The 20,212-nt window shown below is 48.4% G+C and overlaps 1 protein-coding gene across 5 annotated transcripts in view; it reads left to right on the top strand.

The window, feature by feature from the left end:
* KMT2A (lysine methyltransferase 2A) overlaps window positions 1-20,212 on the top strand; it is a 43,312-nt gene that overhangs the window by 3,830 nt on the left and 19,270 nt on the right. For 4 of the 5 annotated variants that reach the window (XM_054086774.1, XM_054086773.1, XM_054086771.1 and 1 more), the window contains exons 2-15: window positions 5,720-5,789; window positions 6,875-9,543; window positions 10,783-10,960; window positions 11,345-11,579; window positions 12,826-12,890; window positions 13,669-14,040; window positions 14,634-14,707; window positions 15,379-15,507; window positions 16,340-16,453; window positions 17,574-17,720; window positions 17,953-18,048; window positions 18,703-18,823; window positions 19,521-19,634; window positions 19,976-20,160. In XM_054086774.1, the coding sequence (XP_053942749.1) occupies window positions 5,720-5,789; window positions 6,875-9,543; window positions 10,783-10,960; window positions 11,345-11,579; window positions 12,826-12,890; window positions 13,669-14,040; window positions 14,634-14,707; window positions 15,379-15,507; window positions 16,340-16,453; window positions 17,574-17,720; window positions 17,953-18,048; window positions 18,703-18,823; window positions 19,521-19,634; window positions 19,976-20,160 (4,569 nt within the window). The remainder of the gene's footprint in view (window positions 1-5,719; window positions 5,790-6,874; window positions 9,544-10,782; window positions 10,961-11,344; window positions 11,580-12,825; window positions 12,891-13,668; window positions 14,041-14,633; window positions 14,708-15,378; window positions 15,508-16,339; window positions 16,454-17,573; window positions 17,721-17,952; window positions 18,049-18,702; window positions 18,824-19,520; window positions 19,635-19,975; window positions 20,161-20,212) is intronic. The other variant, XM_054086772.1, reaches the window with a different exon arrangement.

The following is a 20,212-nucleotide window of genomic DNA, read 5'->3' as shown; positions in this document are numbered from 1 at the left end:
TTGGAATAGAAGCTTGCACATGGTTGTAGATCACTGTTGCGCCTGGCAGGTCAGAGCTTCCGCCTCATCCCTAAAGTTTAATTGAAGCTTTGGGACATAAAAGCTGAGAGGGCGCTGGATGTGTGTTGTCACTTCACTCCTCAAATCTGCATCAGCTTGCAAGGTTCAGGAACTTAAGATCAGAGAGGGAACGCCACCGTGATGCTGGTGTCCCGGTAGCGCTGCTGGCATTAACATAGGTGATCAGTTTTTACGAGGTAAGTGCTGGTCTGATGGATGTCCACAGTGACTGGCTTGTTTTGAAACAGTGCAAGATCCATGTCCTGGGAGGAGAGAGCGGCTTCCATTCCTCCACCACAGTCACATCTGAGCTAGAAGTGCAGTGGCACTGACCAGTCTGCTCCACTGTGCTTCCTTCAGCCAGAGAAGCGCTGGGCTTTTACTGTGTTGCGTTTGGAGGAACCAAAGGAAGGGACAGGGTGACTCTGAGTCAGTGGTTAACTTCTCGGCTTCTGAGCATCCCTGCTGAGGCTGCATCCTCCAGAACCTGTGGAATGCTTGTGGGATGGTGCTGATGGTTTCCACCAGTGAGTGGGTAACGGTGTGTGCAGGCACTTTTCCCATTTTCCTTCTAGCAGACTGGCAAGACTGCTCTGCGTGCTCGGCAGGTGCAAGTGGAGCAAGTGCACTCTGTGCTGAAGTCCCATAAAGAACAACCTGCCCTGTCCAATTCTGAAACTGGAGAGACTCTGGGAGCTGCAGCCCTGATCACGGTTGTGTTGTTGTGGTCGATTGCTGAGGATACAGCTGCAGCGCTGCAGCAGGGGTGCATCCTCCCGCTGTTCGGGTTTGGGGCTGTCCTGCAGAGGTGGCCCTGCCAAGAGCTGCTCTGCGTTTGCAGAACATGCGCTGTATATTGGTGCTGTTCTGAGAAGTCGTGGCAGAGCCCATGCGGCACTCCGTTCAAAGCCTTCGTCTAATTAAAGTATGAATGGGCGACTGGACGCTCAGCCCCATCAGTGCATCACAGTAACACCAAGCACTCTGCCGCTTGTTAGTGATGTTGCATTGCAAGTAATCACTTGGGAAGCGTCTCACTGGCCTCCTGGATGATTCTGCTGCTGACAGGAGCACTGAGCACGCCGGTGTTTGTCTGGGTGTTACTTATTGCCATTCTCTGGGGACTTTTACTCTTGCTGAAAGAAGAGGATTCGGTTAGATATTGTGCTGGAGTTACTAAGCAGGCTTCTGAATGGGCTTCTAAAAATAGCTTCTCTCTTTCCAGGAGGATGAGGAGCAGTGTAATTGGGCCAAATCCAAGGTGGTGAGCAGGAAGAGAAGTAAAGCACTGTTCTTATAACTCTATTGTAACATTGAATGATTGTTCAGAAGCTGATTGGGATGGTTGTATTGCTGGCTTAGTGCTCCTGACAGCTCCGATCACAGGCCTTTGCGACTTCATGCATCCATAGCGGTGTGGGTTATGCTGTTGTTCCTCAGTCTGAGATCAGAACATCAGTCGGTGCCTTTGGGATAGTCTCTCGTTCGAGGGTGGATTTCCCTCCGAGATCTTTAGTCAGAAGTTCTTTCAAAAGTAACTTGGCTCAAGAACGTTGTCATAGAGATTTGCCTGCAAGTTTTCTGTTCTTGCAGCAGCCAGTTTACTTTGGGAAAAGCTTCTCCATCTGCTCCCAACCTTGAGGTTTACACAGCTGAGGACGTGTAACGTTTGAGTGGGAGATGCAGGTAGATGCTCTGTTGCCATCGAGAGATCGTCCCTCTCTAGCTTGTTCAGGCTTCCTGCCTTCCCTCCTGCTTTTATTCATAATCCCAAGTGACCTTTTGTGTGTTGCATTATTCTTTTCCAGGTAAATGAGGTCACGTTCAAAACCATTATGGTTTTTAATCACTCTCCATCTGTCGTGCTCTGTAGCCACTTCTGACAAACTGGAGAGAGGCCATTCCTGCTTTGATTTGCCTCAAAATTGCGTTCTGACCTGTGATGGCCAACTGGATGGGGTGGCTTAGTCTGGGAAACGTGCTGGTGTTTAGTGGCCTTCTCAGTCTTCTCTCAGGAGCTGGAAGGGTGCCTTTTCCAACAGCGGGAACAACTGTTTTGGGGTCACCAGTCCACTCACTGAACAAGCACAGACAATGTGTTGGTCGTGCTGTTTGTAGCTGTGAGTGGAGCCAAAGTGGCTGTTGTTTCGAGAGACCGTTTTACTGCAGGCACTCCTGGTGACTGTGGAGTGGGAAATGAGAAAGAACAGTCATTCACAGGATACTGGGTCAAAACCAGAATGAATGTGTCCCCTTGGAAGAACAAGGTAACGGTGATCGGGTTAAAAACAACACAGATGCCAGCTGCAGACTGTGACAGGCGATTGTCAAAAATACAGCAAGAGCTGATTTGGCAGCCACAGATTAAATACTGGCTCTAGGATCCTGGGTGGCAAAAGGAAGGAAGCGGTCGCAGCAGGCGCATGGATTCGGAGGCAGCTGCAGGTCCAGACTGTTTGATAGTTGCGTCTTACTGTTTGCTTCATGATCCCAGGCCCCGGATATTGATAAAGAAGGGTCTCTGTCGGGGTGGTTTGGTGAGAGCTGGGGTGAGGTGGGGATTCCTCTTGGAGAAGTCATCCATCTTTTCTCATCCCTCTGAGCATCCTCACCATGTGCTTGTATGGAAAACCTCTCCTGGGCCCAGCAACATCAAGGGAGGGCTGAACTGACCTCATAGGGGAAGCAAAAGTCATGTGCATCTCTCTTTTTGTAAAGAGACAGAGAGGTGTGCGGGGGGTGTGGCTGAAGCATTGGAATGACACAGGATGGGTTCTGTCTGTCTTCAGGCTTCATGTTTTGTCCTGAGCAGTTAGTGGTGGGAAATGCCCTTCTGTGTTGGGACACGGATACCTTTGGGCGCCGAACCGTCAATCCATAGTTTTAGATGCGTGCTCCTGTCCTGGTCCTCAGGTTTACCTGCACGCAGTCACCTCATACAACCGCAGTGTTACAGACGAGGTTGCTTCTATTTGCTGCTGCTCGAGGCGGTGTTTGGGGGTAGGTGCAGCTCTTCCTTTGTCAGTAGAGGCTTGCAGTTAGGAGGCCGGCAGCAAGCGTTTCACACGCATGTGTGTCCAGTGCCAGGAACTGATTTTAGTATAAGGTCTTGGCTTAGATTGCACCAGACTGACCTGTCTCTCTGGGCAGGGCTGGTCCCTAATTCAGTCTTGTAAATAAGTCTTTGAGTCCATTTACTCTTCCAGAAAAGGATTTGTTTGTTTATTTAGTGTTTTAAAGTGCCTATTGGAAAGGTGCCTGGTTCTTAGAGCCCTGTGTCCCCTGAGTGTGTTGTTGCTGTACCAGGGCTCTGTTTGCTGGGGTGTGCTGCTTGAGCTGCAGCCGGCGAGCTGCTCCTTGCTCAGCTCTCTTCCCGCACAGCAAATGAATGAAGCACTGGGGAGCTGTTTAATTAGGGCTGGGAGACTTGGAAATGAATTGGTTTATGGAAGGAAATCACTGCCATCTTTGGGGCTGTATACACGCCTTGAGAGTTTTCTGCTTGCAGCAATAAGTTCTGTTTCCTTGGGGAGGGTACGTTCCTGCACACCAGTGTTACCTGGCCTTTCTCTGTGCCCAGCATAGCGACAGGCACAGAGTTGTGTGCTTGAAAACACTGCAGATCTCTGTGTTTGGTAGGCTAACGAAGAGGAAATCACGCAGGATGTGTGGCAGTTCCCTTTGCGTTTCTAACCCTGGCTGTTTGTAGGGAGCTGTGTGTTTTCCTGCTTGTGTTCTCAGCAGTCAGACCATTTCAGCCCAAATTTCTCTTTGTTAACAGCCTCTCCGGGCGCTGGGACCCTTTTCTCTAGGTGCACGTCCCTGCGAAAGCAGTGCCGGCGCTGCAGTGTTTACATCTTGCAGGGAGCCCACGTGCTCGGGAGCGGCAGGCAGGCGTGACGGGACCATCGATCAGCAGGCTGGGAGCGGGTGCTTCTGCAGCATGTCTCACTCCAGTGGGAGTACTGCAAGACTGAAGTGGAGAAGTGGTAGCTGTTCCTTCTCAGGAAAAGGGCTCAGGACGGTCTGCGTGACGCAAGGTTCCTTGGGTAGACGTAACATGTTTTGGTGTAATTTTTTTATTTTACATTGTTTCCTTGTTGCTTTTTCCGGTGTTCTTGGCGTCAGTGCTGTGACTGCACGGAGCCGATAGACAGCAGGGATGTGAGGAAGGGCAGGACTCTGCCCTTGCTCCGGCAAAGTGTGGCAATCGTTGCTGACAGCAATTCGGATCTGCAGCCTCTGTGTATGTGTGGTGAATGTGACTGGCTGGAGCGTTGTCCATGTCGAAGACTCAGCTGGCCTTTTATTCTGCGTGTTTACTCTGTTGGAGTTGTTTAATACTGAAGCTCATCAAACTGAATGGAAGCGGAAAATTTTGAGGAATAGTTTTCTTAAGCCTCGCTGCTCTTTGTCACCTCCCAACTCCCCTGTAGCCACGGGCACAGGTCTCAGTGCGTGAGAGTTGATTCCTTGAAACTTTAAACCCTGTGGTGTCAGTGGTTGAGAGGTTCTTCCTGGTCTGTCCTGGGAGCAGACAAGTGAGGAACTTCACCTAGAAAGCACAAGAGGGGAAAAAGGTGGTCTTTTGATGCAACCTTTTATTAAGCAACGGTGCTTTCCTTCTCCTGCTGGCAGCGCTGCACCTCTTGGTTTTCAGAGTGTGTTCTAGTAGCATTTCTCTTCTCACAGCCCTTTGCAGGCTCCAATTGCGACAGAGCAGTGTGGTTACTCCCTGGTGCGTTTACAGAAGCCAGTAGCGAGTGACATCTCTGTTTGCAAAGTTCAGAGAGTCTTAAGGCTGGGGAACATAAGTGCTTGGGGTGAAATTGGGCTGGGAAAGCCAGAACAACAGAAAACCAAAAATGTGTTGGAAATGCTGGTGACAGGCAGACAGGATCGAGAAGTTTGCATGCTCCCTGTGCTGAAGTGAGAAGCATGCCTTGAATGTCATGCCTCTGTTGGGGGGATGGCTTTATGGTGGGCATCAGGCTTTCATCTCTCCTATAGACAAAGTCTGAAGTGACTTGAGGGCTCTTGGGGTGCATGGGTGATGCACCAGAAGCAGCTGTAGTTCCCTAGGCAGGTGTGGAGGTTGCGTGATGAGGCTGCATTCGTCTGAGGGCATGCTGACCTCTGTAGGTTCTAGAGAGGCCTCAGGATCCTGCCTTTTCCTTCTGGAGGCCATAAGAATAGCAGTTGGGCCTGTGGGAGCAGGTGGCAAAGCCCTCCCTCAGGGAAGCTGTCAGAAAGGGACTAGAGCAATCCCTGGGGTCCTGTTTGAGCTCCAGGATGCTCAGGTGGAATTGTAGACCTCAGCTGCTTCTGCTCATCCTGAGAGACTTTTAAATGAGCTTGGAGGAAGTTCATCTATGTTTGTACCAGCAGAGTAAATACAGAAACACTTCTTTCACTGGAGTTTGTCTTCAGGGCATCCTGAATAACAGCTTGTAAGGGTACATCTTTATGGTTTGATACAGGCAGCAGGTTTTATATGGCAAGGGTTTGTTTTCCCATATCTGTGTCCTGGGTTTCTCTGTAACTCATGTCACCTGGGGAGGGGAGATGGTCCAGAATGCTTTCACACTTCAGTGGTGGTTAAGCTCGTTCTAATGTCAATGTCCCTGTCTTCAGCTGTCAATCTGCTTTCTCGTTGCAGGATGAACAGTTTCTAGGCTTTGGTTCAGATGAAGAAGTCAAAGTCCCAAGTCCCGCCAGGTCCCCCACAGGTACGTTCAGCCACAGGATCGGATGTTGATTCTATATTCTCCTTTGGGAATACAGGGTTTTGCTGTGCTTTTTCTGTTCGTTTTATCAAATCTCATCCTCTTTAAAAGCTACACTGTTTTTTTTTTGATTCTACTCAGTTTCAGACTGATGTGTAATGGAACAGGGAAACTTTCTATAAAAGAGTTTTGCTGAAGAAACTGGTGTTTGAAACCCAGTGTCTGTGTTTTGGAGAGGCATTATTTTAATAGCAAGGATTGAAGTTGTTGTGGCACTGCAAGTGAACGAGCTCAGCTTTGACTTAGATTCTTAGAGTGTCAGTAAATGCTCTCACTGGAGCATTCTGCTCCATCACGCTCTGCCCAGCTCAGCCTCGCCAGCAGCCTCTGCCACCTCTCTGCTGAGAGGTGTTTAAAGTGAAGGGCGCTGTTTGAGCAGCGGAAAGGCCCAACACTGGCACAGCTTGGGTTTGATGGGTGTGCGTGGAAATGCATTGTCGGGGTAAGAGATCAAGCTCTGCACATCTGCTCAGTGATTCCAAACGCAACACCAGGTGCTGTGTTTCAAAACCAGGATCAGTTTATTTAGTAAATCACTTTTTACAGCCTCTCCCTGTGCACTGTTCTTGCCTCACGGACCTGTCCCTTAGCAGAGCAGATGGATGGGACTAGAGAAAAGGGATTTTTTCACTTTCAGCTATCTGTGATCTACTTAAAGAAAAAAAAACCCAGCAAAAAAATCTTTTAATGTGTCTCAAAGCTGGCATCTGCCTGTTAGAATTATTGTTCTCTCTCACCATTAGGTCGGTAGTGGGTTTATGTCACTGCATCCAGAGGTGTTATGAAAAGGCAAACTTGTGTTTTAGACAGACTTCCTAAGTCCTGTTTTCTGTGCGAGAAGGTGTTTGCTGTGAAGGTGCTCTTTACAGATGTGGATAAAACTGTTGTGTTTGATTAACTGAAATGTCTTGGCAGCTTGCACGGGCAGTGTGACTTATATCGAGTAAGTATTTGTGTGACCTGGGGAATGCTGATGTGACACTCAGAGAAATCTAATGTACGCTCTTCTTTCTTTGCTTCCACCTCAGTTAAATCCAGTCCAAGGAAACCTCGCGGGAGGCCTCGGAGCGGTTCTGAACGGAGTTCAGCTGTGCTGTCAGACTCTTCATCGGTTTGTTCCCCTTCAAGCAAGTCTGAATCCACATCCATGGAGAAAGTGAAGAAGAAAGAATCAAAGAGTGGGGAGAAAAGACGAGGAAGACCTCCAACGCTTACGAGTGTGAAGTTCAAACTGTCACAAGTAAAGGACTCGTCAGACGTTCAGAAGGGCAGTAAGGAAGAAAAAGAGAGTCTGAAAAAAATCAAAAGGTCACCATCCACTACATTTCAGCAAGCAACTAAAATCAAGAAATTAAGAACTAGTAAACTCTCCCCACTGAAATCTAAATTTAAGCCTGGGGCGAAACTTCAGATTGGGAGGAAGAGCGTTCAGATCGTGCGCAGGAGAGGTAGGCCACCATCCTCTGAGCGCTTAAAGACTTCCTCAGCCTTAGTCATCAACTCGCAGCTGGAGAAACCCCAGAGGATTCGCAAAGAAAAGGATGGCACGCCGCCTCTTACGAAAGAAGAAAAGACTGCTGTCAGACAGAGCCCGCGCAGGATTAAGCCCGTTAGGATCATACCTTCCACCAAAAGGACAGATGCCACGATCGCTAAGCAGCTCTTGCAGAGGGCTAAAAAGGGGGCACAGAAAAAGATAGAGAAAGAAGCAGCCAAACTGCAGGGCAGGAAGGGGAGAACCCAGCTCAAAAATATCCGACAGTTCATCATGCCGGTTGTGAGTGCGATCTCTTCACGGATTATTAAAACACCCAAACGGTTCATCGAGGATGAAGACTACGATCCTCCTATTAAAATATCCAGACTGGAATCCACACCAAACAGCAGGTTCAGCGCTACGTCCTGTGGCTCCAGTGAAAAGTCCAGCGCTGCTTCTCAGCATTCGTCTCAGATGTCTTCAGACTCCTCGCGGTCCAGCAGCCCCAGCGTGGATACATCTACAGACTCCCAGGCTTCCGAGGAGATGCAGGCGCTTTCTGAGGAGCGAAGCAATACTCCCGAAGTTCACGCACCGCTGCCTGTTTCTCAGTCCCCTGAAAACGATAACGGCGACAGGAGAAACAGGAGATTTTCAATAACAGAAAGAAGTTTTGGACAGAGGACTGCCAAGAAGTTGTCGGCCTTGCCCAGCGTGCCGCAGCAGCAGTCCTCCTCCTCTCCTCCTCCTCCTCTGCTCACTCCCCCACCACCGCTACAGCCTGCTTCCAGCATCTCGGACCATACCCCTTGGCTGATGCCTCCCACCATACCGTTAGCCTCACCTTTTCTTCCTGCTTCTGCTGCGCCCATGCAAGAGAAACGGAAGTCAATTCTGCGAGAGCCAACATTCAGGTGGACCTCCCTGAAGCATTCCAGGTCGGAACCCCAGTACTTCTCATCAGCAAAATATGCCAAAGAGGGTCTTATTCGCAAACCGATCTTCGATAACTTCAGACCCCCACCGCTGACACCAGAGGATGTTGGTTTTGCATCCGGCTTCTCGACGCCTGGTGCAACAGCTCCAGCACGTCTGTTCTCTCTCCAGTCTGGAACAAGGTTCGACATGCACAAGAGGAGCTCTCTGCTGAGAGCGCCCAGATTCATGCCGAGCGAGGCCCACTCCAGGATCTTTGAATCTGTAACCCTGCCCTCATCGGTTGGTCGAACCACTACAGGGACTTCTGCAACAGGTGTCTCCTCTCGGAAGCGGAAGAGGAGAGTGTTCAGCCCCATCCGATCGGAACCCAGATCTCCTTCGCACTCCATGAGGACGAGAAGCGGGAGACTTAGTACCTCTGACCTGTCAACTCTCACCCCACAGTCCTCTGTCTCTTCCTCATTGACTAGCATTTCTGTTAGTTCTCTCGCCACTAGTGCCTTAAATTCAACTTTTACTTTTCCTTCCCATTCCCTAACGCAGTCTGGGGAATCAGCAGAAAGGAGCCAGCGACCGAGGAAGCAGACGAGCACTCCAGCAGAGCCTTTCTCATCCAGCAGCCCTGCTCCTCTCTTCCCCTGGTTCATGTCAAGTCCCCAGACTGAGAGGGGCAAGAGCAAGGACAGGGCAGCGGAGGAACTCTCCAAAGATAAAGACGCTGACAAAAGCCTGGAGAAGGACAAGAGCAGAGAGAAAGACAGAGAGAGAGAAAAAGAGAACAAACGGGAGTCAAGGAAAGAGAAAAGGAGAAAAGGGTCAGAAATCCAGAGTAGCTCTGCTTTGTTTCCTGTAGGTAAAATGCCCAAAGAAAAAGCTGTCAGCGAAGATGTTGCAGCATCATCGTCTGCCAAGAAAACTGCTGGGCGGAAGAAGTCAACAGCAATAGACCCTGCGGCAGATGCTTCCACTGCCGCTCTGGCAGATACAGCAGCCACCAAAACCAAAACCTCGAAGAAAGGCAGAGGAGGGTTGGACAAATCAGACCTGGACCTCAGCCCTACTGTGCCCTCTTTGGAGAAGGAAAAATCCCTGCGTCTTTCTACTCCTTCGTCAAGCACTGTTAAACATTCCGCTTCCTCCATCAGCTCTATGTTGGCACAGGCAGACAAACTGCCCATGACCGACAAGAGGGTGGCCAGTCTTCTGAAAAAGGCCAAAGCCCAGCTGTACAAGATTGAGAAGAGCAAGTCCCTCAAACAAGCAGATCAGCCAAAAGCACAGGTATGCTTTTTCCCAAACTGGTTTTTGCCTGAGTGCATCTTGTTTTGAACTTGCACTGGAAGTCGCAAGTAGCTCCTGTCTCCTAAGCGGAAAGAATTACTGGGCCGAGCTCAGCAGCTGTTGGCGCAGCAGATGGCAAACGACCCGAAAATGAGAAGCCCCGTGCAGAGCTGAGGGGGAGAGGGAGCTGCTGTGCAGTAGGCTCCGGGGGGAGCCACGTGTGGTGTTAAAAATCGGCACAGTGCTGCACTCATTGCGTTTCTCCAAATCAATCTAAGCGAAGTGATCACCAAGAATAGGAGTGCTCGCTTTTAGGAGCATGTTCCCAGCAAACAGCAGTAGTCTCTCTCCTCGGTGTTTCTTGTAGGCCCTGCCCGAGCATCAAGCTGGCTTCTGGAGATGATGTTGGGCTTTCCTAACTTCACACAGTGATGATTTGTTGCTTATGGGCAGGAGTAAAATCCATTTGAATTTTGCATCAGACTAGGGGACTGTTTCCTCCCTTCCTTCTCCCTGTTCCTCCACCCCACACCTCCCCTTCCTGCAGTCCTCTTCAGCTGCCAGAAGGGCAGGTGACATACGCTTTCAGGGAACACTTCCGTTTTGTTTAAACTATCACTTTCCTCGGCAGCGCTGATGTTGAGAATCACTAGTGCAGAGGCTTTTTGTCTCTGAAATGAAGTGCACACTTGTGTGTGTTGGGGCTGCCTGTAGAAGTCCAGGCCGTGACGATTCCCTCTTTGCGGGAGTTCTTTTCGCTGGCACTACTTCAGGATCCTGTGACGAGAAATGGGAACTTGCATTAAGGTGCTACATTCCTTTTAGAACCTCAGTAAACACAACCCTCCCATCATAAGGGCCAGAAGCTACAAAGCGATTGGACAGTTTGCTTCTGGCTTCTGCTGGATCAGTCAGCAGCAAGGACTGATTCCAGTCAGCTGCGATTGTTGCCATACGAGTGCCTTGATAGCATGGCTTCCCGAGCAAGTTTGCTTCCACCAAGGAGCAGGTGGAAGCTTACCTTGTAATTCCACATGAGCAAAACTTCCTTGTTTTGAGTTTCTCCTCTTGCATAACTGAGGCTGAGAGTCTGTGTTTTTATCCCAGTTCTTACAAAGTGGAAGCTAAGATATAATTTAATTCTTTTTAGGTGATTTAGAAGTTTGCATTACATGTTCCACAGCTTTGTTTTGGTCCGTTGCTCAGGAATACTGTCTGTTCCCATGTTCTGAAATCCAGGGACAAGAGAGCGACTCGTCGGAAACATCAGTCCGAGGACCACGGATAAAACATGTTTGCAGGAGAGCAGCTGTCGCACTGGGCCGCAAGCGAGCAGTGTTTCCTGACGACATGCCCACTCTGAGTGCCTTACCGTGGGAAGAGCGGGAGAAGATTCTGTCTTCCATGGGGAATGATGGTGAGTTCAGATGTTTGGTTTTCATCTGTGGATCCACACAAAGTCAGCTTTTGTTGGCTGCTTAAAACGAGGGCTTCAAGTGATTAGCAAGGGAAAGTCTGATAAACAGCTCCAGGCTCTCCATTACAGTGCCGCTCAGACAGGGTTAATCCTTTTAACTGCTGGTAGTTGTTATAAAAGTGTGTTCTGCACTGAACCTCTGAGGTGCAGAGGGGTGCGTGTATGTCCATGTGAACCCGTATGGATGTGTGTGTGCTTACACGCACCCCTCACGTGGCTCTGCAGATGAGCTTACGCTTAATGGAATAAAGTCTGTTAGCAAATCAGGTGCTTCTGAAGCGTTCTTTGACATCGTTGAATTCACATTAGGTGTTTTTTTGATAGATAAGTCATCGATAGCTGGCTCAGAAGAGGCTGAACCTCTTGCTCCACCTATCAAGCCAATAAAGCCGGTTACCAGGAACAAGGCGCAGCAAGAGCCACCGGTGAAGAAAGGCCGGCGTTCCAGGCGCTGTGGGCAGTGTTCGGGCTGTCAAGTGCCGGAGGACTGCGGCGTCTGTACCAACTGTCTGGACAAACCCAAGTTTGGTGGGCGCAATATAAAGAAGCAGTGCTGCAAGTGAGTATCAGTGAGAGACACTGTCTAATCCCTTTCCTGAGTGGGATCAGCTCACCCACGCTCTGGGATTGGGAGCAGCAGGTTAGCCCTGTGGCACAGGCTTTCAGTGAATGTGGCCTGGGCTGAGGCCAGATCACAGCAGGGCATTGTAAACAGTTTCAGAGTCAGGATCCCAGTCACGGTGTGGTTGTGAAGAGCTCTTTTCCTAAAGTTCACAGCCAGGTTATTCTACTCAGGGTGGTGAAATGGCAGAGTGTTTGTTTGGTGTGAGTCCAGTGGCTTTCATCAGGCTCTGTGAGGTTCTGCAAGGCTGAATACATCAGTATAGTACCACTTGTTCTCTCAAATTGCATTTGTGAAGAGCTTGTGTTTTCAAGGTGATGTTTACCTGGTGTATATACGCTTCATATCACAAAGATGGCTTGGTGTCATTAAGAAATACCACTCTTTCCTGATTTTCCTGTCATTTTTTATACATATCACTTAGACTGAACCTTTTGGGTTTTCAATTGCTGCATTAAATTGATTTTACCAGACTCAATAATCTGTCTGAAAAGGCAGCAGCTGAAGTGGCATCAGTCAGGAGTGCTGTGGTGTGAAAGCTATTTATAAAGCAGAGCTGCGAGGTTGCTGTTTGCTGCTCAGCTGTGTGCAAAACGCTGCAGACAATGGACTGTACGTAGGCACGCTCTTAGCTGTGCCCAAGCTGCAGGCTCAGTTTCAAAACCACGGGCCCTGCTACAGGAATGACAGCGGAAACAAACCAGCCCAACCAAGAGCAGATGCCATGTGCTAAACGTAAGGAAAATAGGAAATGAAGCTGAAGGCTTAAAAAAAGGCTTGGTCACCCAATCTGATCCCAGTCCAAGAGCAACTGCTATTGTTTGGAGTGGCCTCGGTTCGGATTACATAAAACACTTGAGAGAGTTCAATGTGGTTCCTTAGAGCTCTTGGAAGCGTTCTGATCTAAGAACTGGAATTGGTGGGGGATTCACCAGTGAACCAGTGTTGTTACCCAAGCAGTTTTATTAACTTGAGGTTGCATTGAATGTGGAAAATCAAAAGGAACGTACAGAGGAAAGTTGAAGTTCCTTTTACAGATCTCTGAGGAAGTGTGGAATTGCTCGGAAAAAGGGAGTGGGTGGATTGATAATGTTTTTTTTATTTTTCCCGTTGGATGTTTACATACAGCCTTCTTCATGCCTGCATTTTTCTTCTGATTTCACAACGTGCTCTTTCTTTGTAGAATGAGGAAATGTCAGAACCTTCAGTGGATGCCTTCGAAAGCCTACCTGCAGAAGCAAGCTAAAGGTAGGCTAAGAGACTTTGCTTGAATGTAGCGCAAGAGAGAAACTGTCACCTCTTATATTCTGCTCCCAGCTGCCACGGTGGCTGTGCTGCATTTATGGAGGGCTGGTCCTCAGCCAAATGTGAGCAGGGAACCTGCCTGCTCCATGGGTGTCCAGTGAAAGAGGCAGGAGAGAGCGCAGGCAGCATCAGCGCTTCCTCACAGCAGCTGTCTCAGCACTACACTTGTAGTGTTCTGTGCCTCTCATAGGGAGCTGCTGGCTGCTCACTCCCTTCTGCCCTTCGGGTGGAGCGTTTCTCAGAGGCCTGTCTGCTTCTGAGCAACACCGGGACTGACAAGCCTCTTGGAGCCTCCTGGTCTGTGTCACAAGGCTTGAGTAAGCCATATGTGTCTATTAAACCCCGCTGGCCTAGTGCTGGCCCTCCAGAGCTCTGCGGGTTCGTGTGGCAGCGCCCAGCGGCTGCCGTGACTCCCTGAGCCTCGCCGTACAAAGTCTACCTTCTCTTTGTACTGTTAAGCTTCAAATCTCTGACAGAAGGGTTTTGCTTACTGCTGTGTTGGAGCAGAGATCCAAAGTATTAGAACACAGATTGCAACGTGAGCCAAGTGCCTCAATTTTACCAACAAAGTGCTTTACTTTTTGAGCACCGATTTTTCTTTTGTACAGCAGAATGACAACACTCTTGACATCAAAGTGTCTGCTTCCCTTAGAAAAGCAGCAAATCATTAGAAGTCACACCGTGTTATCTGTGTTGCTTTATTGATACTTCTCTTTCCCAGCTGCAAAAAAGAAAGAGAAGAAATCGAAGACAAATGAAAAGAAGGAAAGCCATTCTGGGAAGAACCAGCTGGACTCTGGGCAGAAACAAACGCCTCCGACCATCATACCAAGGGAAGACAACACCGTGAAGAAGGGCAGTGAACCTGCCCGTAAGCCCGTTGAGGAAAAGCATGAGGATGGGAATTCCTCCCTTCTGGTGTCAGAGCCCAAACAGGTCCCTGCATCTGGTACCAGGAAGGCTGGCAAGCAGGTGTCCCAGCCAGCCCAGCTCCCTCCTGCTCAGCCACCAAGCTCAGGACCCTTGAAAAAAGAAGCACCGAAACCTCCCACTTCTGAGCCTAAGAAAAAGCAGACTCCCCAGCCAGAAATAGGTAAATGGGGATGGTTATCCTCAATCTGAGTCACATTAAGTAACACTACCGCAAAAGCTGGTGGATTTTAAAGCTCATACATGCTTTCTGATCTGGTGAAATTACAGCAGGCTGTTCTGGAGTTTTTTCTTAGAACTGGATTCCTTTTTATTGAATGACAGCGTGTGTTGGGGCGGGGAGGAAAACTGCCATCCTTGCCGTGTTTTGTCGCCGTGTGGCCTCAGGAGTCGTGATTTGTATGTCCACTGCTGTTAGGTCTGACTGTTCGCAGTCTGAGTGTGAAACAAGAAGAATGTGATCTTCTTACTGTGCAAACATAGTCCATTGTTGGGTATAGCACAGAACAGCCTGAACAGTGACCCCTGAGGCGGCTCCAGGGCTGCTGTGGCTCAGGCTCCTTAGCAGAGCCAACTCCTGGTAACGCCTTAGAGAGGCTGCTCCAGTCACAGTCGTAAGGCATAGTCACAAGGAGATGGTGTGGAAATTCCGGTCTAAAATTCCTTGCATATGACCCAGTTGACTGATTCCCCTTTTCTCCTCTACAGGTGGCTGTTAGTTACTTGTAATACTCATGCTTTTCCCTCCCTTCTTAGGCACTGAACAAAGCAAACAGAAAAAAATCACTCCCCGTCCAGCTTTTCCTGTGAAACAGAAACCAAAAGAAAAGGTGAATACCACTTTTTGTACACAGTAGATTTCAAGACCCTGGAACTTCAGTTTGTCTGGAGAGTAGAACTGCACTGCTTGACCCTGTCACAGGCGTTTCTGGTGCTTAAAAAAGTTATTTTTTTCCTAGGGGCAGCGTGTAGATAGGAGAGTTCCCTCCAGTTCACTTCAGATGTTAACTTGTTCTCAAAGACTTGGACATTGTGGGTGGAGGGAAGCTTTTCCATAAAAAAACAGAACTACCTTCATCTTAAACAGCTCCATTATGGGAAAAAAAAAAAAAGCAACAAAAAACCACCAAAAAACACCAAAACCCAAACAAACAAAAAAAAATACCCCAAACAAAACAAGAATGGTCAGAGAGAGAGGTGCATGGGGACTGATTACACTTGAGCTGCCCCAGTGCAGCAAATGAAAACCAGCATTCAGACAAGAGAGAGCAGCGTGGTGTTAGAGGCAAGTGCAGCAAATTGAATTAGAAACATAATTGTGTGGGGAATGCTCTTAAGAAACGGTTTGCAGAGTGATTACTTCCTTGCAGCTCTTACCTACTTGTTAATTCTGTGATGGTTTGGGGGGCTTGTCTGTGAATTATGTACAGCGTTTGATGTGATCAGTGGGTAAGTGTTAACGTTCGGGGCTGGGATTAATGCAGGCTCTTTACTTGCCTAGGAAAAGCCCCCTCCTCTAAGCAAGCCTGAGAGCAGCACACTGAACTTGCTCAGCACCCTGACTAACGGAAGCAGTTCCAAGCAAAAGCCACCTACAGATGGGGTCCACAGAATCCGAGTGGATTTCAAGGTAGAGGACAAAATGTTTTAAGTGTTTGAATGTTTCCTGGCTCTAAACACTGGAAGTAGAGTCCCTCGCGCACTGGTGGTGACCTCTGAGCCATTCAGAGTGAACCGCAAACAGGAGCCTTCCTGACGAGTTGGTTGATTTGTGGAAGTTTATTATGCTTTGTTTTTCCTATAATTAGAGTGCTGGATGAAGAGAGACTTAAAGCTTTAAAACCTTAACTGGCAATGTGTGAGGATGGGCAAGGATTTGAGGTTTATGAAGAATTATTCCATTAAGATGGAACTATAAAAGCTTTCCACAACCTGAGCCAACGAGATTTGGGGAGAATGTTAGTAACCTGTAACTCTCAACATTTGGGGTACATCTGGGGTTTTAAACTGATAAATCTTGTACTTTTTTGAACAACAGTGTTGAAATAATAAAAATTAATATTTTCCTAATAATTTTTCAGTCCCTCTATAAGTGTTGATACCAGAGATGATAGTGACATCTCACAAGTGTTTTATACAAATATCGAGCTTGAATAAAGTACAATTCTTCTGAAATTTCACTTTTAGTAATAATTGTGCAGTGGTAAAGAACTCTGTCTTGTTCCCGAGGCTGGCTTTCCGTAGCAGGAAGGCGAGGGTGTCGCTGAGCACTCCCGGCAGGAAGAGCGCTGAGCTGTGACCGTGCCGATAATTGCTGTAAAGTAGATCAAGGCAGAAGCTGCAATAATTTCAATTTGAGATCGCTTAATCGCAGGCACAGGACATATAAAGCAGTGTGAGCCGTTTGTACTGATGTTGTGTTGCCTTGTTCCACATGGTGATGTGTACTTTTGTCCTTGCAGGAGGACTGTGAAGTGGAGAATGTTTGGGAGATGGGTGGGTTAGGCATCGTCACCTCGGTACCTATTACCCCCAGGGTGGTCTGTTTTCTCTGTGCCAGCAGCGGACACGTGGAGGTAAAGCATTGCATTCTGCTGTAGATGACTTGGTTACAGCACCGTGTCGTTACGAACATAAACAAATGTCATGACCTTAATCCAGAAGAAATGAAAGTAATACCTTTAAATCTGTCCTTGCTAAAGTTTGTCCCAAGATGCTGAAATACAAGGTGTTTAAAATCAGTTTGGACACTTCTGCAGTGCTCGCTGAGACGAACTGTGTTAGACATAGAGTAGCGTATTTGAGAGCACTCACGGCTCTTAAGGTGGAATCCCCTGCCTGGTGTAAAGCAGGGCCTTGGTTTTCTTTTAACGGGACATAGGAAAGGCTGCCCAATAATGTCAGAGGCTTTGGGCAGTGCTGACTGTCCCAGGTGTGCCCGTGCCGCAAACCATTCCTGAACTGTGACGGGGGAGATTCATGCATAAAGGGCTGGATTCACATGTGTTAAATCCATGCCTTCCTGATATCCTCAGAGCATCCGTTTTGGGAAGGGGATGATGGTGCACTGGAAAGGCTCACTGAGTGAACACCACCTGGGCAGAAGGGGGTTGAGTGCTGCATGTGGATGTCAGTGCAGACCGTGAAGGTCCAGCATGGAACCACCCCCTCCTCAGCCAGCTTGCTCCAGGGGACAAACAATTCCAATGTCCCCTGTCAGCCTGCGGTGTTTGCGCCCTGAGGAGGATCCTTTCTCCAATAGGACCAGCCTGGCAGGGAAGAGGTAGAGATTAGAAGAGCTTTCACATGGGCCACCCAAGCTGCGTAGAGAGTGACATGTCTCTCTTCGTTCCACATATCCCTTCCTTCTGCACAAAACACTTTTTTGGTGCGATTGACTTGTGTTAGAGCGAGAGAAGCAGACCCTGAAGAGCCCTGTAGGCCTTTGCCCATACTCAGAAGACTTAGATAATGGGTTCTAGGCTCTCCTTTGCTGCTAAATGCCTTATCTGGGTGGACAAGTGAGTATGTGGGCTATGTGAAGTACTCACAGTTCCCCTCCTAAAATATGTCAGTAAATACCCTTGTTCCATCAGTTGTAAACCAGAATTCAGAGTCGTCAGGAGCGTGACGGGGTCTTGTTTGGGACTTGAGAACGGCTTCTGACTTGCTAAAACCTCCCTCTCCCCCCTGCAGTTTGTGTATTGTCAGGTCTGTTGTGAGCCTTTCCACAAGTTCTGCTTGGAGGAGAGCGAGCGGCCCCTGGAGGACCAGCTGGAAAACTGGTGCTGCCGCCGCTGCAAGTTCTGCCACGTCTGTGGGAGACAGCACCAGGCCACCAAGGTACCCCCACACTGCCGGGCACATCCCACGCTGCTCCGAGAGCCCCTCTCGCTCTGGAGCTCTGCTGGGGAGCAGGGAATCACAGGGTCTCTCTGCACTGTGGGACTCCCTCTCAAGTCGCTTCATTGCAGCTTCTTCCTTTGCCCCAAATGGAGGTCCAACTTAAAAGGAAAATGCTCAGGATCTTGCATCCCGGTCTCTGTTCCAATAATTTTTCCCCTTGTTCTTGCAGCAGTTGCTGGAGTGTAACAAGTGCCGAAACAGCTATCACCCCGAGTGCCTGGGCCCCAACTACCCAACAAAGCCCACCAAGAAAAAGAAAGTTTGGGTGAGGTGCTTTGATTTCTCTTTTGGGTGGTTCACTTATTGGCTGATGGCAACACTGCGGGCCAGAGCTCTGCAGGGCATTGGCGCTGATGCCGTTACTTCGCCTTTTAAGGCCGAGTACCTGTTGCGTTGGGAGGTACGTAATGAGGTTGGGTGGTGATAAGGTGCTGAGCAAGCAGGATTTTTAAAGGAATTGCACCTTTTCTTAGTTGTAGCAATTCTTCCAAACACAGTCCCAGAACGTGGAGGCAGCTCTTTAGTATGGAAGCATTTAATTCATTAACAAACTTACCACTTTGTGTTGAGAGGCAGTTTGTATTTATGCACTGGTTTGTCTCCCAGGCTTTTGTTCTAAGTGGGAGAGCTTTGTCTGTGGTGTATTTGATACCCATGGGTTTGGGGTGTTTCCTACTACGATATCCTCAGAGCTGGAAAACTGCAAACAGAGGACAGAGCAACCACACTGTGATTTATTTCCAGCTTTCTGGTTGTATTGTCACCATCCTACCATAAAGAGAGTAAAAGTTCTGGCATTTGAAACTCCTTATTCTGCGCTCATTAATTAATAAAGAGTATGAAATGGATCGTTGGGACGAAAGAACAGAGAGCACTGGCTCAAAGCAATTAACTCTTGCCAAACCCTTTATTTTTCCAGATATGCACCAAATGTGTTCGCTGCAAGAGCTGTGGATCGACAACGCCAGGCAAAGGGTGGGATGCACAGTGGTCTCACGACTTCTCTCTCTGTCACGACTGTGCCAAACTCTTTGCTAAAGGTACATAAAGTCGGGATTCTTTACAGTGGGAGCCCCTCCGGGCTTGAATTGGATGGTGTCAGTGTAGAGTGGGCAGAGGGTCTGCGGGGCAGGTGAGCTTGTCATGGTACAGAAAGGAGTGCAGACTGCTTTTGGGGCCAAGCAGGGGAGCATGGAGAACAGTTCTGGTAGAAAAGCCAGGTTCGTGGATCTTACAGTGGCGAAGGAAAATCACCACTGGTTTATTGTTAGAGGCTTCCAGGATTTATACCCTGTACCACATAAAGCAAGTATTGCAACCTGTTGGCTGGGGGATTCACATGGCTGTTGAGAAAAAGAAATTTTAAAGAACTCTTGACCTAAAAGCAGCAAAATTACTCTAGGAATGTGATGATTCCTTTGTTGTTACTGTACAGGAGGCCTGTGAAGCTCAGGGGCAGAAAATCTTGACTGTTCCACCAAATCTCTTTCCTGTAGCTCATCTTTGTCCTCTCACTTTACTTGGTAAAGCTAATGGCGTTTAGTTATTCTCACCGCCCCTGAAAATGGATGCCCAGTAATGGCATTCCGGAGTAGTCAGTGCTCTTCCAGTCAGGCTGTTTCTGTGGCTTTTGTTGTGAGAGCAGCTTGCCGGCAGGAGGTTTTCTTAGCATGCTACTAAGCAGCCCCACAGCCTTTAAGGTGTGAACTTGCAATACAAATCACCTCTTGTTTGCAGGAAATTTTTGTCCTCTCTGTGACAAATGCTACGATGATGACGACTATGAGAGTAAGATGATGCAATGCGGGAAATGCGACCGCTGGGTCCACTCCAAATGTGAAAACCTTTCTGGTAAGGCAAATCCTCATCTCCTCAGTACTTAAGAACACAGGACAGCACAGAGACCAAAAAAGTCTAGATTTCGACCTTTCTACTAGAGTGTTACGTTAGCACCCTCACCTGAAAAATACCTGCAGAATGGGCAGAGGTAAACCCAGACTGGTATCCGTTACATCCTGAGAGCTTAGTACCTGCCTGACATGCAGAACTGCTCAGTTCATTGCACAAGATGCTTTTGTTACATTAGAAGTGTTTCAGTGTTAGACAGTGAGTGCAGAGTAGGAGATTTCCCCTCTGTCTGTCTTTCAGTAAAGTAGCTCAGATGGTTATTTTATCCTTTTTTTTGTCTCCAGATGAAATGTATGAGATACTCTCTAACCTGCCTGAGAGCGTAGCATACACCTGCATTAACTGCACCGAGCAGCATCCTGCAGAGTGGCGTCTGGCACTAGAAAAGGAGCTGCAGGTTTCCTTAAAGCAAGTTTTAACAGCCCTGTTGAATTCCAGAACTACAAGCCACTTGCTGCGGTATCGACAGGTAAGCTGGAACCTTCCATCCTATTAACATCCTCTGGCTTGAAGTGTTAGCT

The sequence above is a fragment of the Cuculus canorus genome, chromosome 23 (genome assembly GCF_017976375.1).
Source record: "Cuculus canorus isolate bCucCan1 chromosome 23, bCucCan1.pri, whole genome shotgun sequence".
Lineage (NCBI taxonomy): Eukaryota > Metazoa > Chordata > Aves > Cuculiformes > Cuculidae > Cuculus > Cuculus canorus.
The sequence above is the reverse complement of the archived record's forward strand: the minus strand, read 5'-3'. Positions and strand labels throughout refer to the sequence as shown.